Source organism: Scyliorhinus torazame, chromosome 1 (genome assembly GCF_047496885.1).
Source record: "Scyliorhinus torazame isolate Kashiwa2021f chromosome 1, sScyTor2.1, whole genome shotgun sequence".
NCBI lineage: Eukaryota > Metazoa > Chordata > Chondrichthyes > Carcharhiniformes > Scyliorhinidae > Scyliorhinus > Scyliorhinus torazame.
Window position 1 is genome coordinate 239,171,855 of NC_092707.1, and position 23,931 is coordinate 239,195,785.

General features: G+C 49.7%; 1 protein-coding gene across 7 annotated transcripts in view; it reads right to left on the minus strand.

The window, feature by feature from the left end:
- prkn (parkin RBR E3 ubiquitin protein ligase) overlaps nt 1–23,931 on the minus strand; it is a 1,727,639-nt gene that overhangs the window by 225,396 nt on the left and 1,478,312 nt on the right. For all 7 annotated transcript variants that reach the window (XM_072503765.1, XM_072503792.1, XM_072503774.1 and 4 more), the window contains one exon: nt 15,751–15,812. In XM_072503765.1, the coding sequence (XP_072359866.1) occupies nt 15,751–15,812 (62 nt within the window). The remainder of the gene's footprint in view (nt 1–15,750; nt 15,813–23,931) is intronic.

Here is a 23,931-nt window from a genome sequence, read left to right on the forward strand (position 1 = left end):
ACAGGGGTAGTGGGTTTAAAACCTTCTCCGGGCCCCACTACTAGGCCACCAATTGTAAAAGATGTAAAGCCCCACATTTCAAATCAACATGATATTTCATTATATAAGTCTCAAATAGCTGGATTACAAGTGCTGCTGGTTCAAGCTTCTCCGATACATTTCTTTCTCCACATTTAATTGAGAACAGATTATAAGAAATGGAAAAAAACAATGGTGCAATAGGGAGTACTCTTCTGAGATTGTGTTTCTGTGCATTGTTTGAACAACACATGGAACCCCTTGAACTCCATTTATATCTCATTAAAGCAGGAAGGTTTACTGGCTTACTGTGATATTAAGTGGGTACATTTAATTTGTAAGCAGTGTTAGTTGACATTCTAATTCACTTAAACATTTCCACTGAAACTTAAGCATCAGCCTTGAATCAGTGCGAGCACTTTAATCTCTGAGGAATTGGCGATGGCTCAAATTCTGCATTTGAGCACATAATCTAGGCAAACACTCCAGTACTGTGAGTGTCACACTGTCTTGAGATGCTATGGCCAGGGTTTTATACTCCCATTAATGACCGGCAGGTTCGACAACAGGAGTGAAAAATATTGCAAAAAAGCTGCATTTTACATTGGTGTGAAAGCTTGCCGCGGTCATTGCCTTCAACAGTGGCATTTACCGCCATTCAACATCGTGAACATTATTTGAATATAAGTGCATCTTATTATCGGGCCTATATGCCAGAATCAACCCCCCCTGCCACCCACCTTCAAAAAATCAACCCACAGGAGGGGGGGGGAAGGGGGGTGTCAAGTGGGGGGTGTCACGTGCTCTAAGCACAAGAGCAGTGAAGTTTTTACAAGCTCTGGCACTGTAAAACTCTGGCAACTGGGGTTGGCCCCAGTTTGCAGTGATGGGTTCATTGATGAACGGGCCTACACTTCGGTGATGCCGTTGGCATTGAGATGATGGCTGCCATTGTGAATGAAGTTGTGGATGACGGTCTCGGCTCCCAGCACAGGTTAGTGGTGCTCACAATGATGAACTGCGAGAAATCCTAAAGAGAATGGATGTTGCAAAGTAGGGGATGCTGTCAGTTGATAGGGAAGTCCCCTCTGTGGGGGATCATCATCAGATCTTGGAAATCCTGCTGCATGGTATGTCGATTATCCTGGTTGATTCGGGGAGGTGGGACCGGAGAAGGAGTATCCATGTGCCTGGTCTCCCGAGGTGAGCTGGGGTTGATTTCCCGGCCGAATTTGAGAACTGGCTGTCATGCTTTTACAATCCCAAAGATAGGGCGCGATTCTCCACTCTCGCGCCCGTTGGGAGAATTGCCTGGGCCGCCAAAATTTCCCGCAACACCGGTCCGATGCCCTCCCACGATTCTCCCAAGCGGCGGGAACGGCCGCAGGCCGGAGAATCGCCCGAGACACCCAAAATGGCGATTCTCCGGCACCCCTGCTATTCTCAGGCCGGGATGGGCCGAGCGGCCAGCCCAAAACGGCGGGTTCCCATCGGCGCCGTCCACACCTGGTCGCTGCCGGCGGGAACAGCGCGGGAACGCTGGGGGGTGTGCGGCCTGCGGGGGGGGGGGGATCCTGCACCGGGAGGTACCTCAAATGTGGGGTGGCCCGTGATCGGTACCCACCGATCGTCGGGTCTTCCTCTCTGAAAGAGGACCTCCTTCCTTCCGCAGCCCCGCGAGATCCGTCTGCCATCTTCTTGCGGGGCGGACTCGGAGAGGACGGCAACCACGCATGCGCGGGTGACGCCAGTTATGCGGCGCCGGCCGCTTCATGTATGTGGCGCCGCCTTTACGCGGCGACAAGGCCTGGCGTGTGTAGATGACGCGGCCCAGCTCCTAGCCCATTATTGGGCCCTGAATCGGTCGGGATAGGGGCCGTTTTGCGCCGTCGTGAACCTCACCGCCGTTCACGATGGCATGGGCACTTCGGCGCGGGAGTGGAGAATCCTGCCCAGGGTGTATTGTGTTTGATGGAGCACACTGTATACAGTCTTTGAGGCCTGGGGTTGATTTGCGGATTCGGTACACTGGTCTTACGTTGTCTTGTCCTTGATGGGTTGGAGGCAGCTGAACGCGATCTTCGCCACCCGCCGGGGCCTAGGTTTCTCATTACCAGGGGTAAGTTTAGTTTAGCTCAGTTGGCTAGACAACTGGTTCATGATGCAGAGCAAAGCTAGCAATGTGGGTTTAATTCCTGTAGGCTGAGGTTATTCATGAAAACTCCACCTTCTCAACCTTACCTCTTGCCTGAGATGTGGTGACTCTCAGGTTAAATCACAACCAGTCAGCTCTCGCCCTCAAAGGGGACAGTAGCCTATGGTCATCTGGGACTATGGCGACTTTACCTTTATATGAGAGTGTTCACTGCCAAGCCACATCTTGTACCGATGGCGGAATCCTGCTGTTCCCCCTTCTCCTGGGGTATACTCTCATTGCTTGAAAGTTTCGGGAGGCTGAGTTTTTTTTTAAACCACATAAGGGGTCTTGTATAGGTTTTTCTTTTTTGCCTTATGGAGAAAGGCGTGCACTATAAGGTCATGTGTTTATGGTTTTATCCTATTATCCTGAGATCTCCTACTCTTTTTGGTACCCTTTTATCCATTCATTTTTGATATGAAGAGAGGGTTTGTTGTTTTAATTGTAAAAAAGGAAAAGGTGGTGTGATGTCAGAACGGCTTCAAAACGCAAGCATCTGTTGAGTATCCTTCCGAGGAGTGTGTGTTCGTGGAGCAGCTCAGTGTATTAAGGGGGCTGATTCGGGGTACTGGCATTGACTCGGGGGCAACCAGGCTTGACTCAAAGGAGTCTGGGGTTACACCGGAAGGGTACTTTGGGCCTAGTCAGAGGTACCAGGGAATGACTCCAGGATACTGGGGATAGACTCCAGGGTATCAAGAAGAAGCCTCCATGCTATTTGGGGGTGGGGAAAACTGCAGGGTATTGGGCCTAGTTGGGGGAAACTAGGTGCGCGATCCAATGACCATGCTGCGCCAGAAAAGCAGCTCGCCATGGCACAGCGTGGCCGATAAAAGCCGGGAGACATTGCTTCCCGGATCTACCTAGCTCGCAACGCCTTGCAAGATCCAACGTGATCTCGCAGGATGTTGTGTTGTAAATCCCACAATGGGCGGGATCACCTTTTGCCAAATCTGCATATTAGAGAGAGACAGTTAGTCTCACTCTAATGTGCAGGTTCCTGAGGTACCTGAGGCTTTGGGATACATCGCTGTTGGATTCAGCAATTATAGAGGGGGGTCCTTTAAAATATTAGCTAAAAGAGATTTCTGAAAATTACTGAATTTGTAGAAATAATATGAGTAAATTATAATTATGAATACTGTTCATGGCTGTATCAAATGTTACAATAATGAACCACAAGTACTGACGTTATCTGACATTATCTGATATGAAGGTACATTCAACAAGATTGCAACAATATATAGCTGTGACCAGACGTGACACAGGTTTGAACGTGGGACAGAAGTCATGAGACACTTCGTGAGCCATGGAGAAAACATTTTCCAGTTAATTTCGTGTAATGTACCAAAATGCATTTTTAAGAAATAAAAACTTTGCTTCCATACATTCAACCGGACTGACTTATCTGTGACAAAGAGATAAAGACTTACGTAAGGCTGAGGAAACAAGGTTCAGACAGGGCATTGGAGGGATACAAGATAGCCAGGAGGGAACTGAAGAAAGGGATTAGGAGAGCTAAGAGAGGGCATGAACAATCTTTGGCGGGTAGGATCAAGGAAAACCCCAAGGCCTTTTACACATATGTGAGAAATATGAGAATGACTAGAGCGAGGGTAGGTGCGATCAAGGACAGTAGCGGGAGATTGTGTATTGAGTCTGAAGAGATAGGCGAGGTCTTGAACGAGTACTTTTCTTCTGTATTTACAAATGAGAGGGGCGATATTGTTGGAGAGGACAGTGTGAAACAGATTGGTAAGCTCGAGGAAATACTTGTTGGGAAGGAAGATGTGTTGGGCATTTTGAAAAACTTGAGGATAGACAAGTCCCCCGGGCCTGACGGGATATATCCAAGGATTCTATGGGAAGCAAGAGATGAAATTGCAGCGCCGTTGGCAATTATGTTTTCGTCCTCACTGTCAACAGGGGTGGTACCAGGGGATTGGAGAGTGGCGAATGTCGTGCCTCTGTTCAAAAAAGGAACTAGGGATAACCCTGGGAATTATAGGCCAGTTAGTCTTACTTCGGTGGTAGGCAAAGTAATGGAAAGGGTACTGAAGGATAGGATTTCTGAGCATCTGGAAAGTCCCTGCTTGATTAGGGATAGTCAGCACGGATTTGTAAGGGGTAGGTCTTGCCTTACAAGTCTTATTGAATTCTTTGAGGAGGTGACCAAGCATGTGGATGAAGGTAAAGCAGTGGATGTAGTGTACATGAATTTTAGTAAGGCATTTGATAAAGTTCCCCATGGTAGGCTTATGCAGAAAGTAAGGAGGCATGGGATAGTGGGAAATTTGGCCAGTTGGATAACGAACTGGCTAACCGATAGAAGTCAGAGAGTGGTGGTGGATGGCAAATATTCAGCCTGGATCCCAGTTACCAGTGGCGTACCGCAGGGATCAGTTCTGGGTCCTCTGCTGTTTGTGATTTTCATTAATGACTTGGATGAGGGAGTTGAAGGGTGGGTCAGTAAATTTGCAGACGATACGAAGATTGGTGGAGTTGTGGATAGTAAGGAGGGCTGTTGTCGGCTGCAAAGAGACATAGATAGGATGCAGAGCTGGGCTGAGAAGTGGCAGATGGAGTTTAACCCTGAAAAGTGTGAGGTTGTCCATTTTGGAAGGACAAATATGAATGCGGAATACAAGGTTAACGGTAGAGTTCTTGGCAATGTGGAGGAGCAGAGAGATCTTGGGGTCTATATTCATACATCTTTGAAAGTTGCCACTCAAGTGGATAGAGCTGTGAAGAAGGCCTATGGTGTGCTCGCGTTCATTAACAGAGGGATTGAATTTAAGAGCCGTAAGGTGATGAAGCAGCTGTACAAAACTTTGGTAAGGCCACATTTGGAGTACTGTGTACAGTTCTGGTCGCCTCATTTTAGGAAGGATGTGGAAGCTTTGGAAAAGGTGCAAAGAAGATTTACCAGGATGTTGCCTGGAATGGAGAGTAGGTCTTACGAGGAAAGGTTGAGGGTGCTAGGCCTTTTCTCATTAGAACGGAGAAGGATGAGGGGCGACTTGAGAGAGGTTTATAAGATGATCAGGGGAATAGATAGAGTAGACAGTCAGAGACTTTTTCCCCGGGTGGAACAAACCATTACAAGGGGACATAAGTTTAAGGTGAAAGGTGGAAGATACAGGGGGGATATCAGAGGTAGGTTCTTTACCCAGAAAATAGTGGGGGCATGGAATGCACTGCATGTGGAAGTAGTTGAGTCGGAAACATTAGGGACCTTCAAGCAGCTATTGGATAGGTACATGGATTACGGTAAAATGATATAGTGTAGATTTATTTGTTCTTAAGGGCAGCACGGTAGCATTGTGGATAGCACAATTGCTTCACAGCTCCAGGGTCCCAGGTTCGATTCCGGCTTGGGTCACTGTCTGTGCGGAGTCTGCACGTCCTCCCCGTGTCTGCGTGGGTTTCCTCCGGGTGCTCCGGTTTCCTCCCACAGTCCAAAGATGTGCGGGTTAAGTGAATTGGCCAATGATAAATTGCCCTTAATGTCCAAATTGCCCTTGGTGTTGGGTGGAGGTGTTGAGTTTGGGTAGGGTGCTCTTTCCAAGAGCCGGTGCAGACTCAAAGGGCCGAATGGCCTCCTTCTGCACTGTAAATTCAATGATAATCTATGATTAATCTAGGACAAAGGTTCGGCACAACATCGTGGGCCGAAGGGCCTGTTCTGTGCTGTATTTTCTATGTTCTATGTTCTATGTTAAGATGAATCTTACAGTCCCCTTTGCCTCAGAGACCTTGGGGAGACAGAGGGGTGAAATCGAGGGGGATTAAAGGGTTGACTCATGGAAATCGGGGGGGGGGGGGTGCTGCAGGGATTGGCTCGTGGGAAGCGGGGGGGCGGTTAAATCGAGGGAGATTAAGGGGTTGACTTGGCGTGGGGTGGCGTGGTAATTGAGGGAAGACTATCAAATGTGAAAAGCACCATTCCTGCGGTTTCCCTCTGTTGCTGGGCCACGGGCTTCTTCAAAAAGTCTGACAGTGGGAAGGGAGGCCTCAGGCAGGACAGTGCGTGGGCAGTCATTACGGAAATTCCTCACAAATCTGGGGAAGAGGGTGTTCTGGAGGCAGGGTAGACAAGGGCAAGGCGAATGGAAAGACACGTTAGTGATTGTTATCCCATTGCAGCTGAGACTTTTCAGCTGAAATTCAATTGACATGCCTGGAGTCTACGTAGTCATGCAACTATGCCCACTCAAGCACCACTTATATGTATGAGTGCCACTGTTGCTGCACAGCCTGGAGGTCCCTGGCTTACTTTTGGGGTCCTGCTGTGTGGTGGTGCTGTCTTCCTCAGCCTGTGGAGCTGGCGGTGAAGTAGTCACAGGAAGGGGGTATCGATCAGCAGGCCATTCCCGGAGTTACCTGGGTGAATGGCTCCAGGGTGGGCACCAGCTGATCCTCGCCCGATGGATACCCAATTGTACCTGGCTTCCTCCTTGATTTAGAAAGGCCACTGGAGTGAGGTCGTTAAGAACTGCCATCCTCTGGCATTGGCACTGATGAATCCCAGCAAGTGCCTGCACTATGGAATGCATGATCTGAGCAGGTTTCCATGGTGGCTGCCATCATAGCTGCGTTAACCTTGTTGTCTTGCAATATAGCACAACCGTCACATACATAATGTGGAAGGACTCTTCCATGCAGCCTTTCAATCGAGGCGTGTACCAGACATCGTTTCCTGATTTTCCCAAGTCTGCTTTTGGGGCTCCAGCAACTGGGGCATGACCGAGTCCAGAGACATGCCTGCTGACTGTGACTCAGCAGATTCCTGGCCTCCAGGAATGCTCCGAGACCAGCACTTTGGGAGGTTCCTGCCTCTGCGTCCAGTGGATCAGACAATGTGATGTGCTCACCAGATTGTGACCCCGTGATTACCCTACAACTAGGTCCCAATTTCAGGGCAAATTTCCTGGCAGCCAAACCCCCTCTGGCAACCAGTGAAGTGTGGCTGCTGTGTTCTGGGACTTCCTTTAAATGTGGTGCTCCGATGCTGTCAGCATTGAGGTGATTGTCATAATATCCACCAGTATATCATGGTGCAGATACACACACTGATGGACACACAGCAAGACCAATCAACACACACAATGCCGCAGCCAATCACCAGTTAGAGCACACTCACTATAAAGACAGAGGGCATCAGTTTTCCCGCTCATTCGGGATGCAGCCTCTCAGAAGGACAGAGCTTACAGCTTACAGCACAGATCTTCACCATGTGCTGAGTGCATAGACTGGTTAGGACAGGCATTGGTCTTTAGTTTAATCTAACATCGCGTTAACCCACAGTGAAAGTATGTTCAACAGTTTCTAGCTTAATAAAATAGTGTTGTACTATTTAAGTGTTTGTGGCCTGTATGTGTTCCATGGATCCAGAGCACCCAACACATCATGATACCAGGAGTTGAGGGATGTTAGAACTTCTTAGACCTACCTGCAAGTGATCTGCCTTCCACCAGCATACAGCCATCCTGCAAAATGGACAGCGTCTGCCCGCCGCCGCCGCTCCGCATCACCGGTAACCTAGGGGCCAACTGGAAGATATTCAAACAACGTTTCCAGCTCTACCTTGAAGCCACAGACCGGGAAGCTGCCTCAGAAACCAGGACGATCGCTCTCTTCCGATCCATGGCCGTGAACATGCCATCCACATTTTCAATTCTCTCATCTTTGCTGATGGTGAAGATAAATCAAAATGCATGCGTGGTGGTGCAGCGAGCGTACTGATGCTACAACGTGCGGCAACTGTGGCTCCGCCCATTTAAAGCGGTAATGTCCTGCCAAATCCCGACGATGCCTGCGATGTGGCAAACTTGGCCACTATGCTGCTTTATGCAGATCAGCTCAGCCTGTCAACTCTTGTCGCTCCAGCCAGCCTCGTAGGAATGTCCGGGCCAGTCAACCCATGGTCACCGAGTCCAATGTGGACCTACTACCCGATATTGACACCGAGGACCCGAAGGCGCCTTTTCGAGTCGGTATCATGACAAAAATCAGGGTGTCCCCGAAGCAAAGAATCCAGCCTCTATCGGTATTCAGCATCGATCCGGACGATGAGTGGTGTGCCACCCTTACGGTCAACCGGTCCCAAATACGATTCCGCCTGGACACTGGTGCCTCCGCCAATCTCATTGCGCAGTCTGATCTCCAAAGCCTTCGTGTCAAACCAGCCATCCTGCCATCAGCCTGCCAGCTATTAGATTATAATGGCAATGCCATTGCTGCCAGTGGCTCATGCCAACTTGAAGTGACGCACAGGTCACGCAAAGCTATCCTTCTCTTTGAAATCGTGGGCTCCTCGAAAGCCTCCCTGCTTGGAGCGCAGGCATGCAAGCTGTTGAATCTAGTTCAGAGAGTTCACTCTCTCTCTCCTGCTGTCACGTCTGCCTTTCAGGACACCGACTTCAGGGCGCAGCTCGACACCATTATCAACCAGTACCACGATGTCTTCGAGGGCATAGGCACGCTCCCGTACACCTACAAGATTTTATTAAAACCGAATGCCACGCCTGTGGTGCACGCACCTCGCAGGATCCCAGCACCCCTTAAGGACCGCCTCAAGCAGCAGCTGCAGGACCTCCAGAACCAAGGAGTGATTTCCAAAGTCACGGAACCGACCGACTGGGTCAGTTCCATGGTATGTGTAAAAAAGCCTTCCGGCGAATTGAGAATTTGCATTGATCCCAAGAATCTAAACCGCAATATCATGAGGGAGCATTATCCAATTCCCAAGCGCGAAGAGCTCACATGTGAGACGGCTCGCGTCAAGCTCTTTACCAAACTCGACGCCTCAAAAGGATTCTGGCAAATCCAGCTCAATAAATCCAGCAGGAAACTCTGCACGTTTAACACCCCCTTTGGACAATATTGTTACAACAGGATGCAGTTTGGGATCATCTCTGCATCAGAATGATGGAAGGTATTGAAGGTGTTCGCGTCTATGTTGATCACATAATCATTTGGTCCACCACCCACAGGAGCATGTTAGTCGCCTCCAGCGCATATTCAGACGTATACATGAGCATGGCCTCCGCCTCAACAGGGACAAATTCTCTTTTGGTCAGACAGAACTTAAGTTCCTCGGGGACCACATCTCCCAATTGGGTGTGCAGCCGGATGCGGACAAGGTAGCTGCCATCACAGCTATGAAAACACCAGAGGCCAGAGGACAATAAGGCAGTCCTCCGATTTCTGGGCATGGTCAATTTTTTAGGGAAATTCATCCCTAACCTCGCCTCTCATACCACGGCTCTCAGGAACCTGGTCAGGAAGACGACAGACTTCTAATGACTCCCTGCCCACGAGCGCGAATGGAGGGAACTCAAGGCAAAACTGACCACGGCCCCGGTCTTAGCCTTCTTTGATCCAGCAAAGGAGACCAAAATTTCGACCGATGCCAGTCAATCCGGCATTGGGGCAGTGCTCCTTCAACGTGATGAGGCCTCATTATGGGCCCCGGTTGCATATGCGTCACGTACGATGACTCCCACGGAGCAGCGCTGCGCGCAGATATAAAAGGAGTGCCTGGGCCTTCTGACCGGTATTGTTAAATTTCACGATTATGTCTACGGACTTCCTCAATTCACCATTGAGACCGACCATCGCCCGCTGGTCAATATAATACAGTAAGACTCGAAGGACATGACGCCTCGCCTCCAGCGTATTCTTCTCAAACTCCGGCGATACGACTTCCAGCTGGTAGACATCCCTGGCAAAGACCTCATCATTGCTGACGCTTTCTCCAGGGCAGTCAACACTCCATGTGACCCAGTGGGATTTGTCTGCCAGGTTGATGCCCATGTGGCATTCGTGGCCTCCAATCTACCTGCCTCGGATGAACGCCTCATCCAAATTTGCTGCGAGACGGCGGCTGACCCCTTGCTACAGCGTGTCATGCGCCATCTAACGGACGGGTGGCTCAAGGGCCAATCCCCTCAGTTCTCTAATGTCAGAGATGATCTGGCGGTAGTAGACGGGGTTCTTCTAAAACTGGACCGCATTGTCATCCCGCATAGCATGCGCCAGCTTGTCCTGGAACAACTACACGAGGGCCACCTTGGTGTGGAAAGGTGCCGCCGACGGGCCCGAGAGGCAGTGCACTGGCCCGGCATTAATGAGGACATAGCCAACACAGTGCTCAACTGCCCCACTTGTCAGCGCTTCCAACCGGCCCACGTGAGACCCTGCAGCCCCATGAGTTGGTCAGTCACCTTGGACCAAGGTGGGCATCGACCTGTTCCACGCGCTGGGTAGAGACTATGTCCTGATCGTGGACTACTTTTTGAATTATCCTGAGGTGATACGGTTGCGCAACCTCACCTTGGCTGCAGCCTCCTCCACGCACGGTTGAGCCATCGCATTTCTGTTCAGCTCGATGAGACCTCCTCCTATGCAGATGCCCTCGCGATGCTCGAACGCCTCTACGTACGGCCCGTGAACGAGGTCTACGTGCGACACATCTTCACCACTCGCCGCCAGCGCCCCGGGGAGTCGCTAGATGATTACCTACGCGACCTCAAAGCCCTCGCACGCAACTGCAATTACCAGGCCGTTACGGCCACTCAGCACATGGAACCCGCCGTCCGAGATGTCTACGTGGCGGGAGTCCGGTCGAATTATGTGAGACAGCGCCTGCTCGAAAAGGGGGCCCAGGATCTGGACGACACGGTAAAGTTAGCCACCTCTCTGGAGGTTGCATTTCAGAGCCTTACTGCGTTCCCGGCTGACCACGCGACCCCCTCGTGGGCCCCCGACCAAAGACTACCCCAGGCCTGTGCCGCACGGCCGCCCGCCCATCATGGGGGGCTACCCTGCTACTTTTGCGGCCAGTCTCAACACCCCCGGCAGCACTGCCCGGCCCGCAACGCGAACTGCAGCAGCTGCGTGAGAAAAGCACATTTCGCCAAAGTCTGCCTGGCCTGGTCTAAGAACTCTAACTCACAGGCCCGATCCTCAGACTCACAGGCCCGCAGACCCCGCAAGGTGGCAGCGTGTCTGCCAACTCCGCCCCCTGCAGATGCCTCAGCCTCATGCTATCAGTGGGGGCAGCCATCTTCCAGCCCTCACAGCACGTGCAACTCACGGGGCCTGCCATCTTGGCCACCCTCCCCCACGCAGCCGGCCACGTGCGATCCATGGGTGCCGCCATCTTGGACGCTATCGTCCTCACCGCCCGCCACGCTCGACCAACGGGGGCCACCATCTTGGCCGCCATCTGCTACGCCGCTCGATGCGTATGATCAATATGGACAGTCATCGCGGGGCCGCCCCAGCACCTCTGACCACACCGCCGGCTACCCGCAGCTCAGCGCGGTCACCTTGGACCAGTCGCGACCCAGGCACCTCCGGAGCTCCATGATGGCCGTCCGGGTTAACGGGCACGAGATGCCTTGCCTCTTCGACTCCGGGAGCACAGAGAGCTTCATTCACCCGGACATGGTAAGACGCTGCTCGCTCCCAATATTCCCGGTGCAACAAAGTATCTCCCTCGCCTCTGGGTCGCACTCGGTGCAAATCCAAGGGTGCACTACTGCAACCCTAGAAATACAGGGCGCTGGGTATGCTAACTTTAAATTATACGTGCTCCCAGACCTGCGCTCCTCTCCTATTGGGACTCGACTTCCAATGTAACCTCAGGAGCCGAACCCTGAAGTTCGGGGGGCCCCTGCCCCCACTCACCATATGCAGCCTCGCGACCGTAAAAGTCTACCCTCCCCCTCTCTTCGCAAATCTCACCGCCGACTGCAAACCAGTCGCCACCAGAAGCAGGCGGTATAGCATGCAGGACAGGAGGTTCATTAGGTCCGAGGTCCAGCGTCTCTTGCGGGAGGGAGTCATCGAGGCCAGCAATAGACCCTGGAGAGCTCAGGTGGTGGTCGTCAAGATGGGGGAAAAGTTCCGGATGGTTGTTGATTACAGCCAGACCATTAACCGGTTTACGCAACACGATGCGTACCCACTTTCCCGGATTGCAGACATGGTAAATCAGATTGCGCACTACCGCGTGTTCTCCACGGTGGATCGGAAGTCTGCATACCACCAGCTCCTGATCCGCCCGGAGGACTGCCACTAGACGGCCACCATTTCCACTTCCTCCGGGTCCCCTTTGGCGTCATGAATGGGGTTTTGGTGTTCCAAAGAGCAATGGACCGAATGGTGGACCAGTACGGGCTGTGGGCCACGTTTCCGTACTTGGACAATGTCACCATCTGCGGCCATGATCAGCAGGACCACGACACCAACCTCCACCGATTTCTCCAAACCGCCCAAACCCTCAATCTCACCTACAACAAGGAGAAATGTAGTTTCCGCACAACCAGACTAGCCATCCTCGGCTACGTCGTGGAGAACGGGGTCCTAGGGCCTGACCCTGACCATGTGTGCCCCCTCCTGCAACACCCTCTCCCTCACGGTCCCAAGGCCCTGAAGAGGTGCCTTGGGTTCTTTTCATATTACGCCCAGTGGGTCCCCAATTATGCGGACAAAGCCCGCCCACTAATCAAGGCCACCATCTTTCCACTGGCAACTGAGGCCTGGCCAGCCTTCAGCTGCATCAAGGCGGACATCGCCAAAGCTGCGATGCGCGCGGTGGACGAGTCTGTCCCCTTCCAGGTGGAGAGTGACGCCTCAGAGGTCGCTCTTGCCGCCACCCTCAACCAAGCAGGCAGACCGGTAGCGTTTTTTTCGCACACCCTCACCTCCTCCGAAATTCTACACTCCTTGGTCAAAAAAGAAGCCCAAGCCATCGTGGAAGCCATGCGGCACTGGAGGCACTACCTCGCTGGTAAGAGGTTTACCCTCGTCACCGACCAACGATCGCTAGACTTCATGTTCGACAATACGCAGCGGGGAAAAATCAAGAACGATATAGATCTTGAGGTGGAGGATCGAACTCTCCATCTATAACTACGATATAGTATATCGTCCTGGGAAGCTCAACGAGCCCCCAGATGCCCTGTCCCATGGCACATGCGCCAGCGCGCAAGGTGACCGACTACGGGCTATCCACAATGACCTCTGCCACCCGAGGGTCACCCGGCTCGTCCATTATATCAAGGCCCGCAACCTGCCCTACTCCATCGAGGAGGTCAGAGCCATGACCAGCGACTGCCAAATCTGTGCGGAGTGTAAACCGCACTTCTATCGACCGGATAAGGCCCATCTGGTAAAGGCATCCCGGCCCTTTCAACGCCTCAGTATCGATTTCAAAGGGCCCCTCCCCTCCAATAACCGCAGTACATATTTCCTCAACATCATAGATGAGTTCTCCCGTTTCCCATTTGCAATCCCCTGTCCCGATATGACCACCCCCACTGTCATTAAAGCCCTGCATAGTGTCTTCACCCTGTTTGGTTTCCCCAGTTATGTCCACAGCGACCGGGGCTCGTCGTTCATGAGCGACGAACTGCGTCAGTACCTGCTCAGTACGGGCATTGCCTCGAGCAGGACTACCAGTTATAACCCCAGGGGAAACGGGCAGGTGGAGAGGGAGAACGCAACGGTCTGGAAGACCGTCCGACTGACCCTGCGATCCAGGAATCTCCCAGTTTCTACCTGTCAGGAGGTCCTCCCCGATGCGCTCCACTCTATCAGGTCTCTCCTTTGCATGGCCACAAACGAGACTCCTTATGACCGCTTGTTTATTTTCCCTGGAGGAGCTACCTCAGGGCCTCGCTTCCGTCCTGGCTGAAGACAGCGGGACCAGTCCTCCTCAGAAAACACGTCAGGAGCCATAAGACCGACTTTCTGGTAGAGAGGGTCCAGCTCCTACACTCCAACCCCCAGTATGCTTATGTCACACACCCCGATGACTGACAAGATGCCATCTCGCTCCGGGACCTGGTGCCCGCAGGCTCCACCACCATCACCACCGCAGCCACCCTACTAAAGCCTGCCCAACCTACCATGTCCAGCACCCCCGCCCCTATATGGCTCCTGCGCTCCCTCCCTCCCGCCGCACCGATCCACAGGAATGAATCTCCAGAAGAGACGCTCCCGGAGTCCACGCCTGTGCCCGCACCGGCCCCACTTCCGCTACCAGCACAGATGAGCCCGACACCCGGACAAGCAGCAACACCAGTGCTTCGGCGATCGCAGCGCACAATCCGTGTGCCGGACCGGCTGAACTTATGGGCCCGTCACCCCCGCCGGACTTCATTTTTTTTAACAGGGGGTGAATGTAGTGAATGTATAGTACTCGTAATTCACCAGTGTATTAGTATCATGTTCTACCATTGTGTTACAGCTATGTTATGTTGTTGACCTTGTGGGCTCCACCTATGGGCCATTGTGTGGCTTCACCCACAGGGGGATATGTTGGGGCATGTACGGGCTCCGCCCATGGCTCCTCCCCTTGAAAGGAAGTATAAAGAGCAGTCGACCTGTAGGCGGTTCACAGTATTGTACCAGTCGCAGGCAGGCACTGTTCTAAGCTGATTAAAACCACGATTTACTTCTACTTGTGTCTTTGAGTGAATTGATGGTCGCATCACATATACTCCCAGATTCCTCTGCTCCTGCACCCCATCTAGAATTGCATGCTTTATTTTTGTTGTTATTCTTGCACTGTTATGTTCTGGACTCTCAGGATCAAAGAACTGAAAGCTGAAGCACGTGGGGTTGAAATGCAGATAACAATGCAAGTTTATTGAAGAGCTGTTAACTGTACAAAGATTTGATCTAGACTGAAGCAAAGCCTGCGAAGCAGCGAATGATGCCATGAACTCTCACGTGGCTAGACTCTTCGTGACCACGCATCAACACACCATAACCCCAAATATGTAACATCTCTTTCCCTTTACTTCAAAGGTCCTATCACAACAATTAATCATAGTACCCTTACATATTCATCAACATATATTAACAATGTGCATTTATATGGGGCACTAATGTAATAATGTCTCAGGGTGCTTCACAAGAGCATGATCTGACTAAATTTCATACCGAGTCACATAAGGAGATATCAGGACAGATGACAATATTATGGTCACCATTATACTAACTCAAACCACATTAATCTCAATGGCTATGTTTGAGTGAAGATATCAATGACATCAGTTGCAAACTGCCCAGGGGTTAGATGCCAGAGAATGCAAACTTTCCATTCATCTCAAGCTCTGAGTGAGAAGTACTTTCATTTTGATTTAGAGCCTACTCAATATTTGTCACTGCGGTGTCAAATTAAGACAGTTCAAATTAATCAGTTAAAACAGAAATCCCATGTCCAATTATTCATCTTCAGATTCCCATCTGTGGGACTCCTGTGCAGCTGACAGGGTGTGTTTGGCGCAGAGCTACCAAGTTGAAAAATATTGGTAGATACCAGATGTCCCAATTAGTAACTTGTCATGGCTGATGGAAGGAATAGAACATTTTCCTCAAATTCCTGCACGTTTTCTCTACTTTAGGTCATCAGGTTCACAAAGCAAAGTCCAGTTCCCTGGAGACATATCAGAAACTGCCTCATTAGAAGTTCTCATTTGTGACAGCTGAGAACCACCTACAAGCAATGTACTCACCTGGGCGCTCCCAAGAATTCTGAAGTGATGCACTTCCTTAATCAGTGAATCCGGGCAGCCAGCTGTAAAACAGTGCAAAGAAAAATAAGATTGACAAGCGTAATGTTTGTTCTGTCTACACTGTCAGCTGGTTAACACCAACCGTAAAAAAGGAAATAGTGCTCTTTTCTATACGTTAACCATAGCCAGTTAGCATTCCTTACAATTCTGGACTTTAACTAAACTTGTGTGAGCTAATGCAATGCAAATGTTCACTTTATCATTCTTATTACAATCTGGCCATTTTTACACACTACATATTCAATTCAGACTGAAGGACTTGAAAATATATATATTTTTATTAGTCTCCGAATTCCTTCTCTGTCTGCAGTACCTAATATCCATCACTTTCAAATATTGGGCATTTCAGATAATCTAACTGCACAATTATCATGTGTTCCTCAAGGCCGAAGCCCACCTTCAGTTGTTTCATCAATGACCTACTCTCCATAATAAGGTCAGAAGTGAGGCTTTTCCATGACTTTAGGTCGGAAAATCAGAACAATATCCAAGCTTGGACTAATGCAATTTTGCACAGAGGTGCCAAGCAATGACAATCCCCCCCAAAAAGTGAACCTAATTACCTGCTTCAATGGCACTACCATTGCTGACACCTCACCATCAACATCCTGGGAGTCATCATTAACAAGGAACTGAAGTGAACTGGACCAGTCACATCAACATATAACACATGGCTGGGTGTTCTGAAGAAAGTGACTCCCCAAAACGTCTCTATCATCTACAAGTCTGATTGTTGCACAGTGTTCAGTTCCATACATGGGGCTGGATTCTCAGCTCCCCGATACCGAAATCGTGTTCGACAAGGGGGCGGAGAATCCCCGATGACGGCAAAATCGGGGCGGCACCGCTTTTGCGATTCTCCGCCCCCTGAAAAGCATCGTACTCTAGGAGTACGGCATGCCACATATCCACGGCCTCAGGCCATTGCCTGAGGCCCGCCCCGCGACGCTCTTTCCCGGCCGGCCGAGTTCCCGATGGCGTGGGACACGTGTGGTCTTAACCAGTCGTGAACTTAGCGTGGCGGCTGCTGACTCAGTCCGGCGGGGGAGGGCCGATCCATGGACAGACGGGGGCTTCATTCGGGGTTGGGGGCACTGTAGACGGGCTGTCCAGGGATGGCGAGCAGCCGAAGGGGGTACAATGCGGTTCGGGTCTGCGGGCTGAGTCCGCCTTGAAGCATGGCGCGGCCGCTGCAGGCCGGCGCCGCGCGCCCGCGTGGCCACAGACCCGGAAATGTTCAGGACCCAATCAGCAACTAGAGCCGGGTGTTCGACGCTGCCTCCCTGCTAGCCCCCAGCAAAACGGCGAATCGGTGGTCATTTTGCGCCAGTTTTCCTGACGTAAAATACCATCGTTTTCACGCCAGCGTGGGGACATAGTCTCCCAAATGGAGAATCCAGTTCATGATATCTCAGATATTGTACTGAAGCAATGTGTCCAATGTAGAAAGCCCTGGACAATGTTCAGGCTTCAACTGATAAATGGCAAGTAACATTCATGTCCACAACTGTCAGGCAGTGAGCATTTCCAACAAGCAAGAAAGAAACCATTTCCCCTTGACATTCAATGGCATTGACATCACTGAATCCCCTACTATCAACAGCCTGACAGTTATCATTGACCAGAAGCTGAACTGGACTAGCCGTATAAATACTATAGCCATAGAGTGATGCACTATCAATTGCCACAAAGATGAGAGTAGTGGAATAATCGAGGCTTTATTGAGCAAAGGTGTTGTGTCTCCTGTAGCTGCAACCAGAATGGCTGCAGCACCGGTGAGCACACACATTTATACGCCACCTACTGGGCGGAGCCAGCAGGCAGGGATTTACCCATGTACCTCTACTATACGGGCACTGCCGTAATACATGTAATACACTACTAGTGGTGACTACCCCATACAGCAAGTCAGAGGCTGGGAATTCTGCAGACAGTAACTCACCTCCTGACTCCCCAAAGCATGTCCATTGTCTATAAGGTACAAGTCAGGAGTGTGAGGGAATACTCTGTACTTACTTGGATGAGTGCAACTTCAACAACACTCAAGAAGGTAAAAGGACAAAACAGTTCGGCACCCCATCGGCACCCCATCAACCACTACCTTAAACATTCACTCCCTCCACCACCAATGCACAGTGGCAGCAGTGTGTACCATATTCAAAATTTACTGCAACAAGTCACCAAGGCTCCTTCGGCAGCACCTCCCAAACTCGAGACCTCTACCACCTAGAAAGACGAGAGCATCCAATGCTTGGGAACATCACTTCCTCTCCAAGCCACAAACAATCCTGACTTTTAACTACATCACCATTCCTTCACTGTTGTTGGGTCAAAGTCCTGGTACTCCCTTCCTCACATCACTGTGGAAGTATAAATACACAACATGGCCTGCAGCAACTCAAGAAGGTTGCTAACCACCACCTTTTCAAGGGCAATTAAGGAAAGGCAATTGCTGGCCTATCCAGAATCCCATGAAGGAATTTTAAAAAGACACAAAGAAGACGTGTGATGGAATCCTCTCCACTTATTTGAATGGGTGCATCTACAACATAACTCAACTCAACATCATCCAGGACAAAGCAATCTGATTAGTCAGCGACTCATCCTCCATCTTAAACATCCAGCTTCTTTAGCTGCATCCACTGGCTGCAGTGTGTTCTGCCATCACTCCAGCAAGACGTCAAGGCTGCGCAGCACCTCCCAAATCTGCAACTTATATCGCCTAGAAGGACAAAGGTAAACGGAAGTACCTTCAACTACAAGTTCCTCCAAGCAACAGTTCAGCTTGACCCCTGGGTTTTTATCTCCATTCCTTCACACAATTGCTGGGTCAACATCGTGGAACTCCTGACCAAACAATGTTGTGGCAGTAGCTTCACCTGCAGCTCAAGAAGAAGGCTCACCTTCTCAAGGGCAATTTGGAATGAGCAATATTGGCAGTGATGCTGATATCCTGAGAATTCTCCTGTTACATTTCAATGTGTAGGCCAACCTTCATCCCTCAACCACAACCGGTTATCTGGTCATCTATTTCATTGCTGCACGTGGGAACCTTTCTACCTCCTTTACCTGCATAACAACCAGGGCTCCACTTCAAAAATAAATCATTGGCTTTAAAATGCTTTGATACACCCTAATTTCCTTCAGGAAGTAGTGGGTATGTTGTCCATGTGAAAAATCAGGTACAGATGTTCCCAAAGCAATTTGTATATTATACTTAAATGAACTTTGAGTTGCTCCGTCTCTGTGCTAGCAAGAAATGATTTTTGGGAATAATAGGTTATCAGTGTCTTTTTTAAGTTGTTCAATTCTCTTTCTACCCAGTTAAGCTGAAGCAATTCCTTTCCCCTCAAGTTTATACTCACTTTTTTCCTTTGCCCCAGTTCACACTGGTACTCTTCCTCCTCACTTCCTCTTAGCTCATGCTGGAAGCATTTACCCAGCACTTTCCCATACCAGCCTCCCCGAACAGGCGCCGGAATGTGGCGACTAGGGGCTTTTCACAGTAACTTCATTTGAAGCCTACTTGTGACAATAAGCGATTTTCATTTTTTCAAAACCATCTTACTTATATTCTCATGAGAATGTGAGATCCTTCTCCACAGTATACAGGGGGTCTGAATTCTGGCCATTATTGCTGTGAGCAGCACAGCTAGGGACCAGGAATCTGCCATGTTGTACTAGCTAATGGAACAGGTAGGAGTGGTTAGGGGAGATTGAATGGCAATGGGAAGAGAAATGAATGGGGAGAAATGAATATTAATATTCACCTAAAGCTGCTACTTTCGTCTCTTCCATCAGCCCCGGTTTCTACCCATTTTCTCTTGCAACCATCACTCCAACATTCTGTTCCCTTCAATTCATTTCCATCTATTTCCCTTTCTGCATATTCCTGTACATTCCCCTCCTTTTAATTGCCATACACTTCTGCCTGCCTCTTGCTTTTTTATCTTCCTACTTTTCTCCTCTTGCATTGCCATAATTGGTGATATCCGTTGCCGATTACCATTCCCATTCAATTTCCCTTTTTTCTTCTTCACTGGCATCCATTTCTCCCCTTCTTGCTCCAGTGGCTAGTGCATCAGCACAGCTTCTTGTCATCTGTAGAGCAGTGTAAGATCTAAGCATTTTGTTATATTGCCCTCTCTGCTGCCCCCGTTGTTGGGGTGGTGTAAGTAAAGTCAGTTCAATCATGGCTGCCTGCAGTTGAGCAGGTTAGACCTACTAAGGGCAAAAGACCACAGAAAAATGGCGATGAAGCTGGGTTGGAATTTTCTTTCATATTTCAGTTGCGAAATTAAACACCGAGGAATATTGTGACACATTTTGGAACTCCTCAAATTGACATTGAGAAGTTTAAACAATTTGAAAGATTGTTCCTTTTGCACGTCATGTTCGGGTACACAGTGAGTCAGCACAGTATGTCATTGAAAAACATAGCGCCGAGGATATACTTGAGCACAATGACAGAATTCCAAAGAGACCTGTTGTAATTATAAACAAAGGTCACTCATTTGAATGAAAGCGAATAAAATAGATGAGGATAAAGTAAATGTTTTCTTCACCATGCTGGGGCCAGATGCCTCTGAGGTAGTGTCAAACCCGTGTTGCCCAGGAGACCCCAAGACTATGGAATACGCTGAAATTCATGGATTTCTAGACTCATATTATAGCATGGCTATGAATAAAATTGCATTGAGAGTTATGTTCCATCAAAGAAAGCAGTAGCCGAGTGAGACTGTTGCAGATTACATTCTCAAATTAAAGAGACTCTGTCAGCACTCTGGGTACGGTTCAAACTTCAGAGACAGTTTTGTAGGTATCCCAAAGAACAATCCAATCCAAATCAGGCTTTTGAACAGAGGCAATAGGTGGTCTCATTAGCATTCTTTGCAATCTGGGCGACATATCATTTAGATTCTTGTGAATTATCTGCACAAGTGGCCTATGATCAGTCTCAATCACAAATGTAGGTAGACCATAAACATAACAGTGAAATTTGTCAACACATGTCACCAGGCCAAGACATTCTTTTTCAATCTGTGCGCAGCATTATTCTGTGGGTGTCATGGCTTGAGGACCATATGCTACCGGTCTCCACAGATCATTTGAAGTCTTCTGTAGAAGAGCAGCTCCTTTCCCATCTTGACTCGCACCCATCAAGATCTTCGTCTCCTTTGTCGGATCGAAAAACGTGACAACTAGGCTGTGGTCAGTGTGGATTTGAGCTCGGACCACTCATTATCATGCTATGAAGTTCAAGAAAAATAAACATTTTTCTCGATCAATTGTCAAATTGATTTGGAATAAATTTGCCAAGAAAATTGACAACTCCAAGCATTTTCAAGACTGCTTTTTGTCTGTCGGAACAGGCATTTTGTGTATTGCTCTAACCTTAACACTGTCCGGTTGTACACCATCCTTAGATATGAGGGCCGGGATTCACCGAGCCCGCGCCGGGTCGGAGAATCGCTGGGTGGGGGGACGCGAGAATCCCGCCACGGCGCTCCGATGCCAGGCGCCGGTCGGGGTCCATTGAAAGCGGACCCTGCGGAGATTCACCATGCTCGATGGGCTGAGTGCCCGCCGAGTTCTGCCGAGTCCCACCGGCGTAGTTTACATATGATCCTACCCGGTGGGACCTCGGCGTTCTGGCTGCGGGGGCTGTCCTGGTGGGAGGAAGGGGGGGGGAGGGGTCCGACTCCGGGGGGTGCCTCCATGGTGGCCAGGCCTGCGATCAGGGGCTACCAATCGGCGGGTGCACTCATTCAATGGGGGGCTTATGTTCCTCCACGCCGGGCCCCTGTAGGGCTCCACCATGTTGCCCGGAGGCTGGCGCGGACACGGCCGTGGCACGCATGCGCGGACCTGCACCGGCCGTGTAGGACTGGTTTTTGGCACCGGGGCAGTGCACAGCACTCCGGCGCCATTCTAGCCCCCGAAGAAGAGAAGAATTCCTGGGCCTGGAGGCCCGTTGATGCCGGCGCCGCTCGCGCCGGTTTTGGCGCCGGCATCAACACTTGGACGCGATATTGGTGAATCCAGGCCCATATCTCCCAAAAATGTCAGTTTGGAAATCCTAAATTAGAACATAGAACATTACAGTGCAGTACAGGCCCTTCAGCCCTCGGTGTTGCGCCGACCTGTGAAACCACTCTAAAGCCCATCTACACTATTCCCTTATCGTCCATATGTCTATCCAATGACCATTTGAATGCCTTTAGTGTTGGCGAGTCCACTACTGTTGCAGGCAGGGCATTCCACGCCCTAACTACTCTCTGAGTAAAAAACCTACCTCTGACATCTGTCTTATATCTATCTCCCCTCAATTTAAGGCTATGTCCCCTCGTGCTAGACATCACCATCCGAGGAAAAAGGCTCTCACTGTCCACCCTATCCAATCCTCTGATCATCTTGTATGCCTCAATTAAGTCACCTCTTAACCTTCTTCTCTCTAAAGAAAACAGCCTCAAGTCCCTCAGTCTTTCCTTATAAGATCTTCCCTCCATACCAGGCAACATTCTGGTAAATCTCCTCTGCACCCTTTCCAATGCTCCCACATCCTTCCTATAATGCGGCGACCAGAATTGCACACACTACTCCAAATGCGGCCGCACCAGAGTTTTGTACAGCTGCAACATGACCTCATGGCTCCGAAACTCAATCCCTCTACCAATAAAAGCTAACACACCGTACGCCTTCTTAACAACCCTCTCAACCTGAGTAGCAACTTTCAGGGATCTATGTACATGGACACCGAGATCTCTCTGCTCATCCACACTTACCATTAGCCCAGTACTCTGTCTTCCTGTTATTCCTTCCAAAATGAATCACCTCACACTTTTCTGCATTAAACTCCATTTGCCACCTCTCAAATTGGCACTTGGATTTGTTGATTTGTTGAGCTTCAATCCATATCAATCAATGCATCTTAGCACTTGTAGTAGTCTGGAATTGTGCTCTTCTGGGGTTGCAGAGCAGATGATAATATCATCGACGTACACCTGTACCCCATCAATACCTTCTGTTATGGTTTCCATTGCTCTATGGAAAATTTCTGAGGCAGAGGTGATTCCAAAGGACATGCGATTGAAACAATGGGCTGGATTTTCTGTATCAGCGGCTAAGTGCCATCTGAAAGGGAGAGTTCCTGGGCGTTTTACAATGCCAAAATCGGCACTGAACCCGCACCGATTCTGGGACAGGTGAGGGGCTAGCAGCAGCGGCAGGAACTGGGTCCGGAGGCGGAGACTTGCCACTTTTATACAGGAGCCCGAGGGGAGGAGCCATAAGCGGAGCCAGCCTGGACAAGCCCAGGCATGCACAATACAATACAGTACATGTAATGCAATAACGTGGTTTACCACATTGATGCCACAACAACATCGCCAATTGCAACCCTTCTGCAGTGGCTGGTGGTGAAAAGTCATGAAAAATATAACATCCCGAGAATGGACTATGAGTGAAATCAAACTTGGCTTGAAATTAAAATAACAATAAAGCAGTTTTAAACATCAAGCTGCCAGGTGTGAAAACATACCCCTGAGCCTCAATAGGAAAGGGGGAGGAGGGGCTGAAAGGTTTCATTTTCTCTTTGATGGATAGTAATATTGTCACATCAGAGCACATATCGTTTTGTGACATGATGCAGTAGTGAGCTGGGAGTAATTAAGCAAATCGCAGCTGCTGAGGTAATACGGATCTTTGAGATATGTTGAACATTGGTCACACTGGAGTGCCGTCAAATCGTTTATGTTCTATCACAAGAGCAAAGCAGTAATGCCTTGCCTGGTGCAAGAGTTACCAGAGAAAGATTTAATGCATTGCATTGAATTGTGCACAAGCTGGGGTATGCAGGGCAGTCATCTGTAATGATGACAATCTTCCTTTTCTTTCAATGATACGGTTTGCCCACGTTCCTGATCCGCAACTCAAAATTGAATGGCGGAGCAGGCTCGGGGGTGGAATTGCCTACTCCTGCACCTAGTTCTTATGTTATTCTTATGCTCTTATGTCTGTAACTGCATGTGGATTGTTGTGATTTACAGGACACAGTAACTCCTAACCAGTATTTTAAAGTCCAGGTACGGTATAGCAATTTACAAAAAATGAATGCGTCAG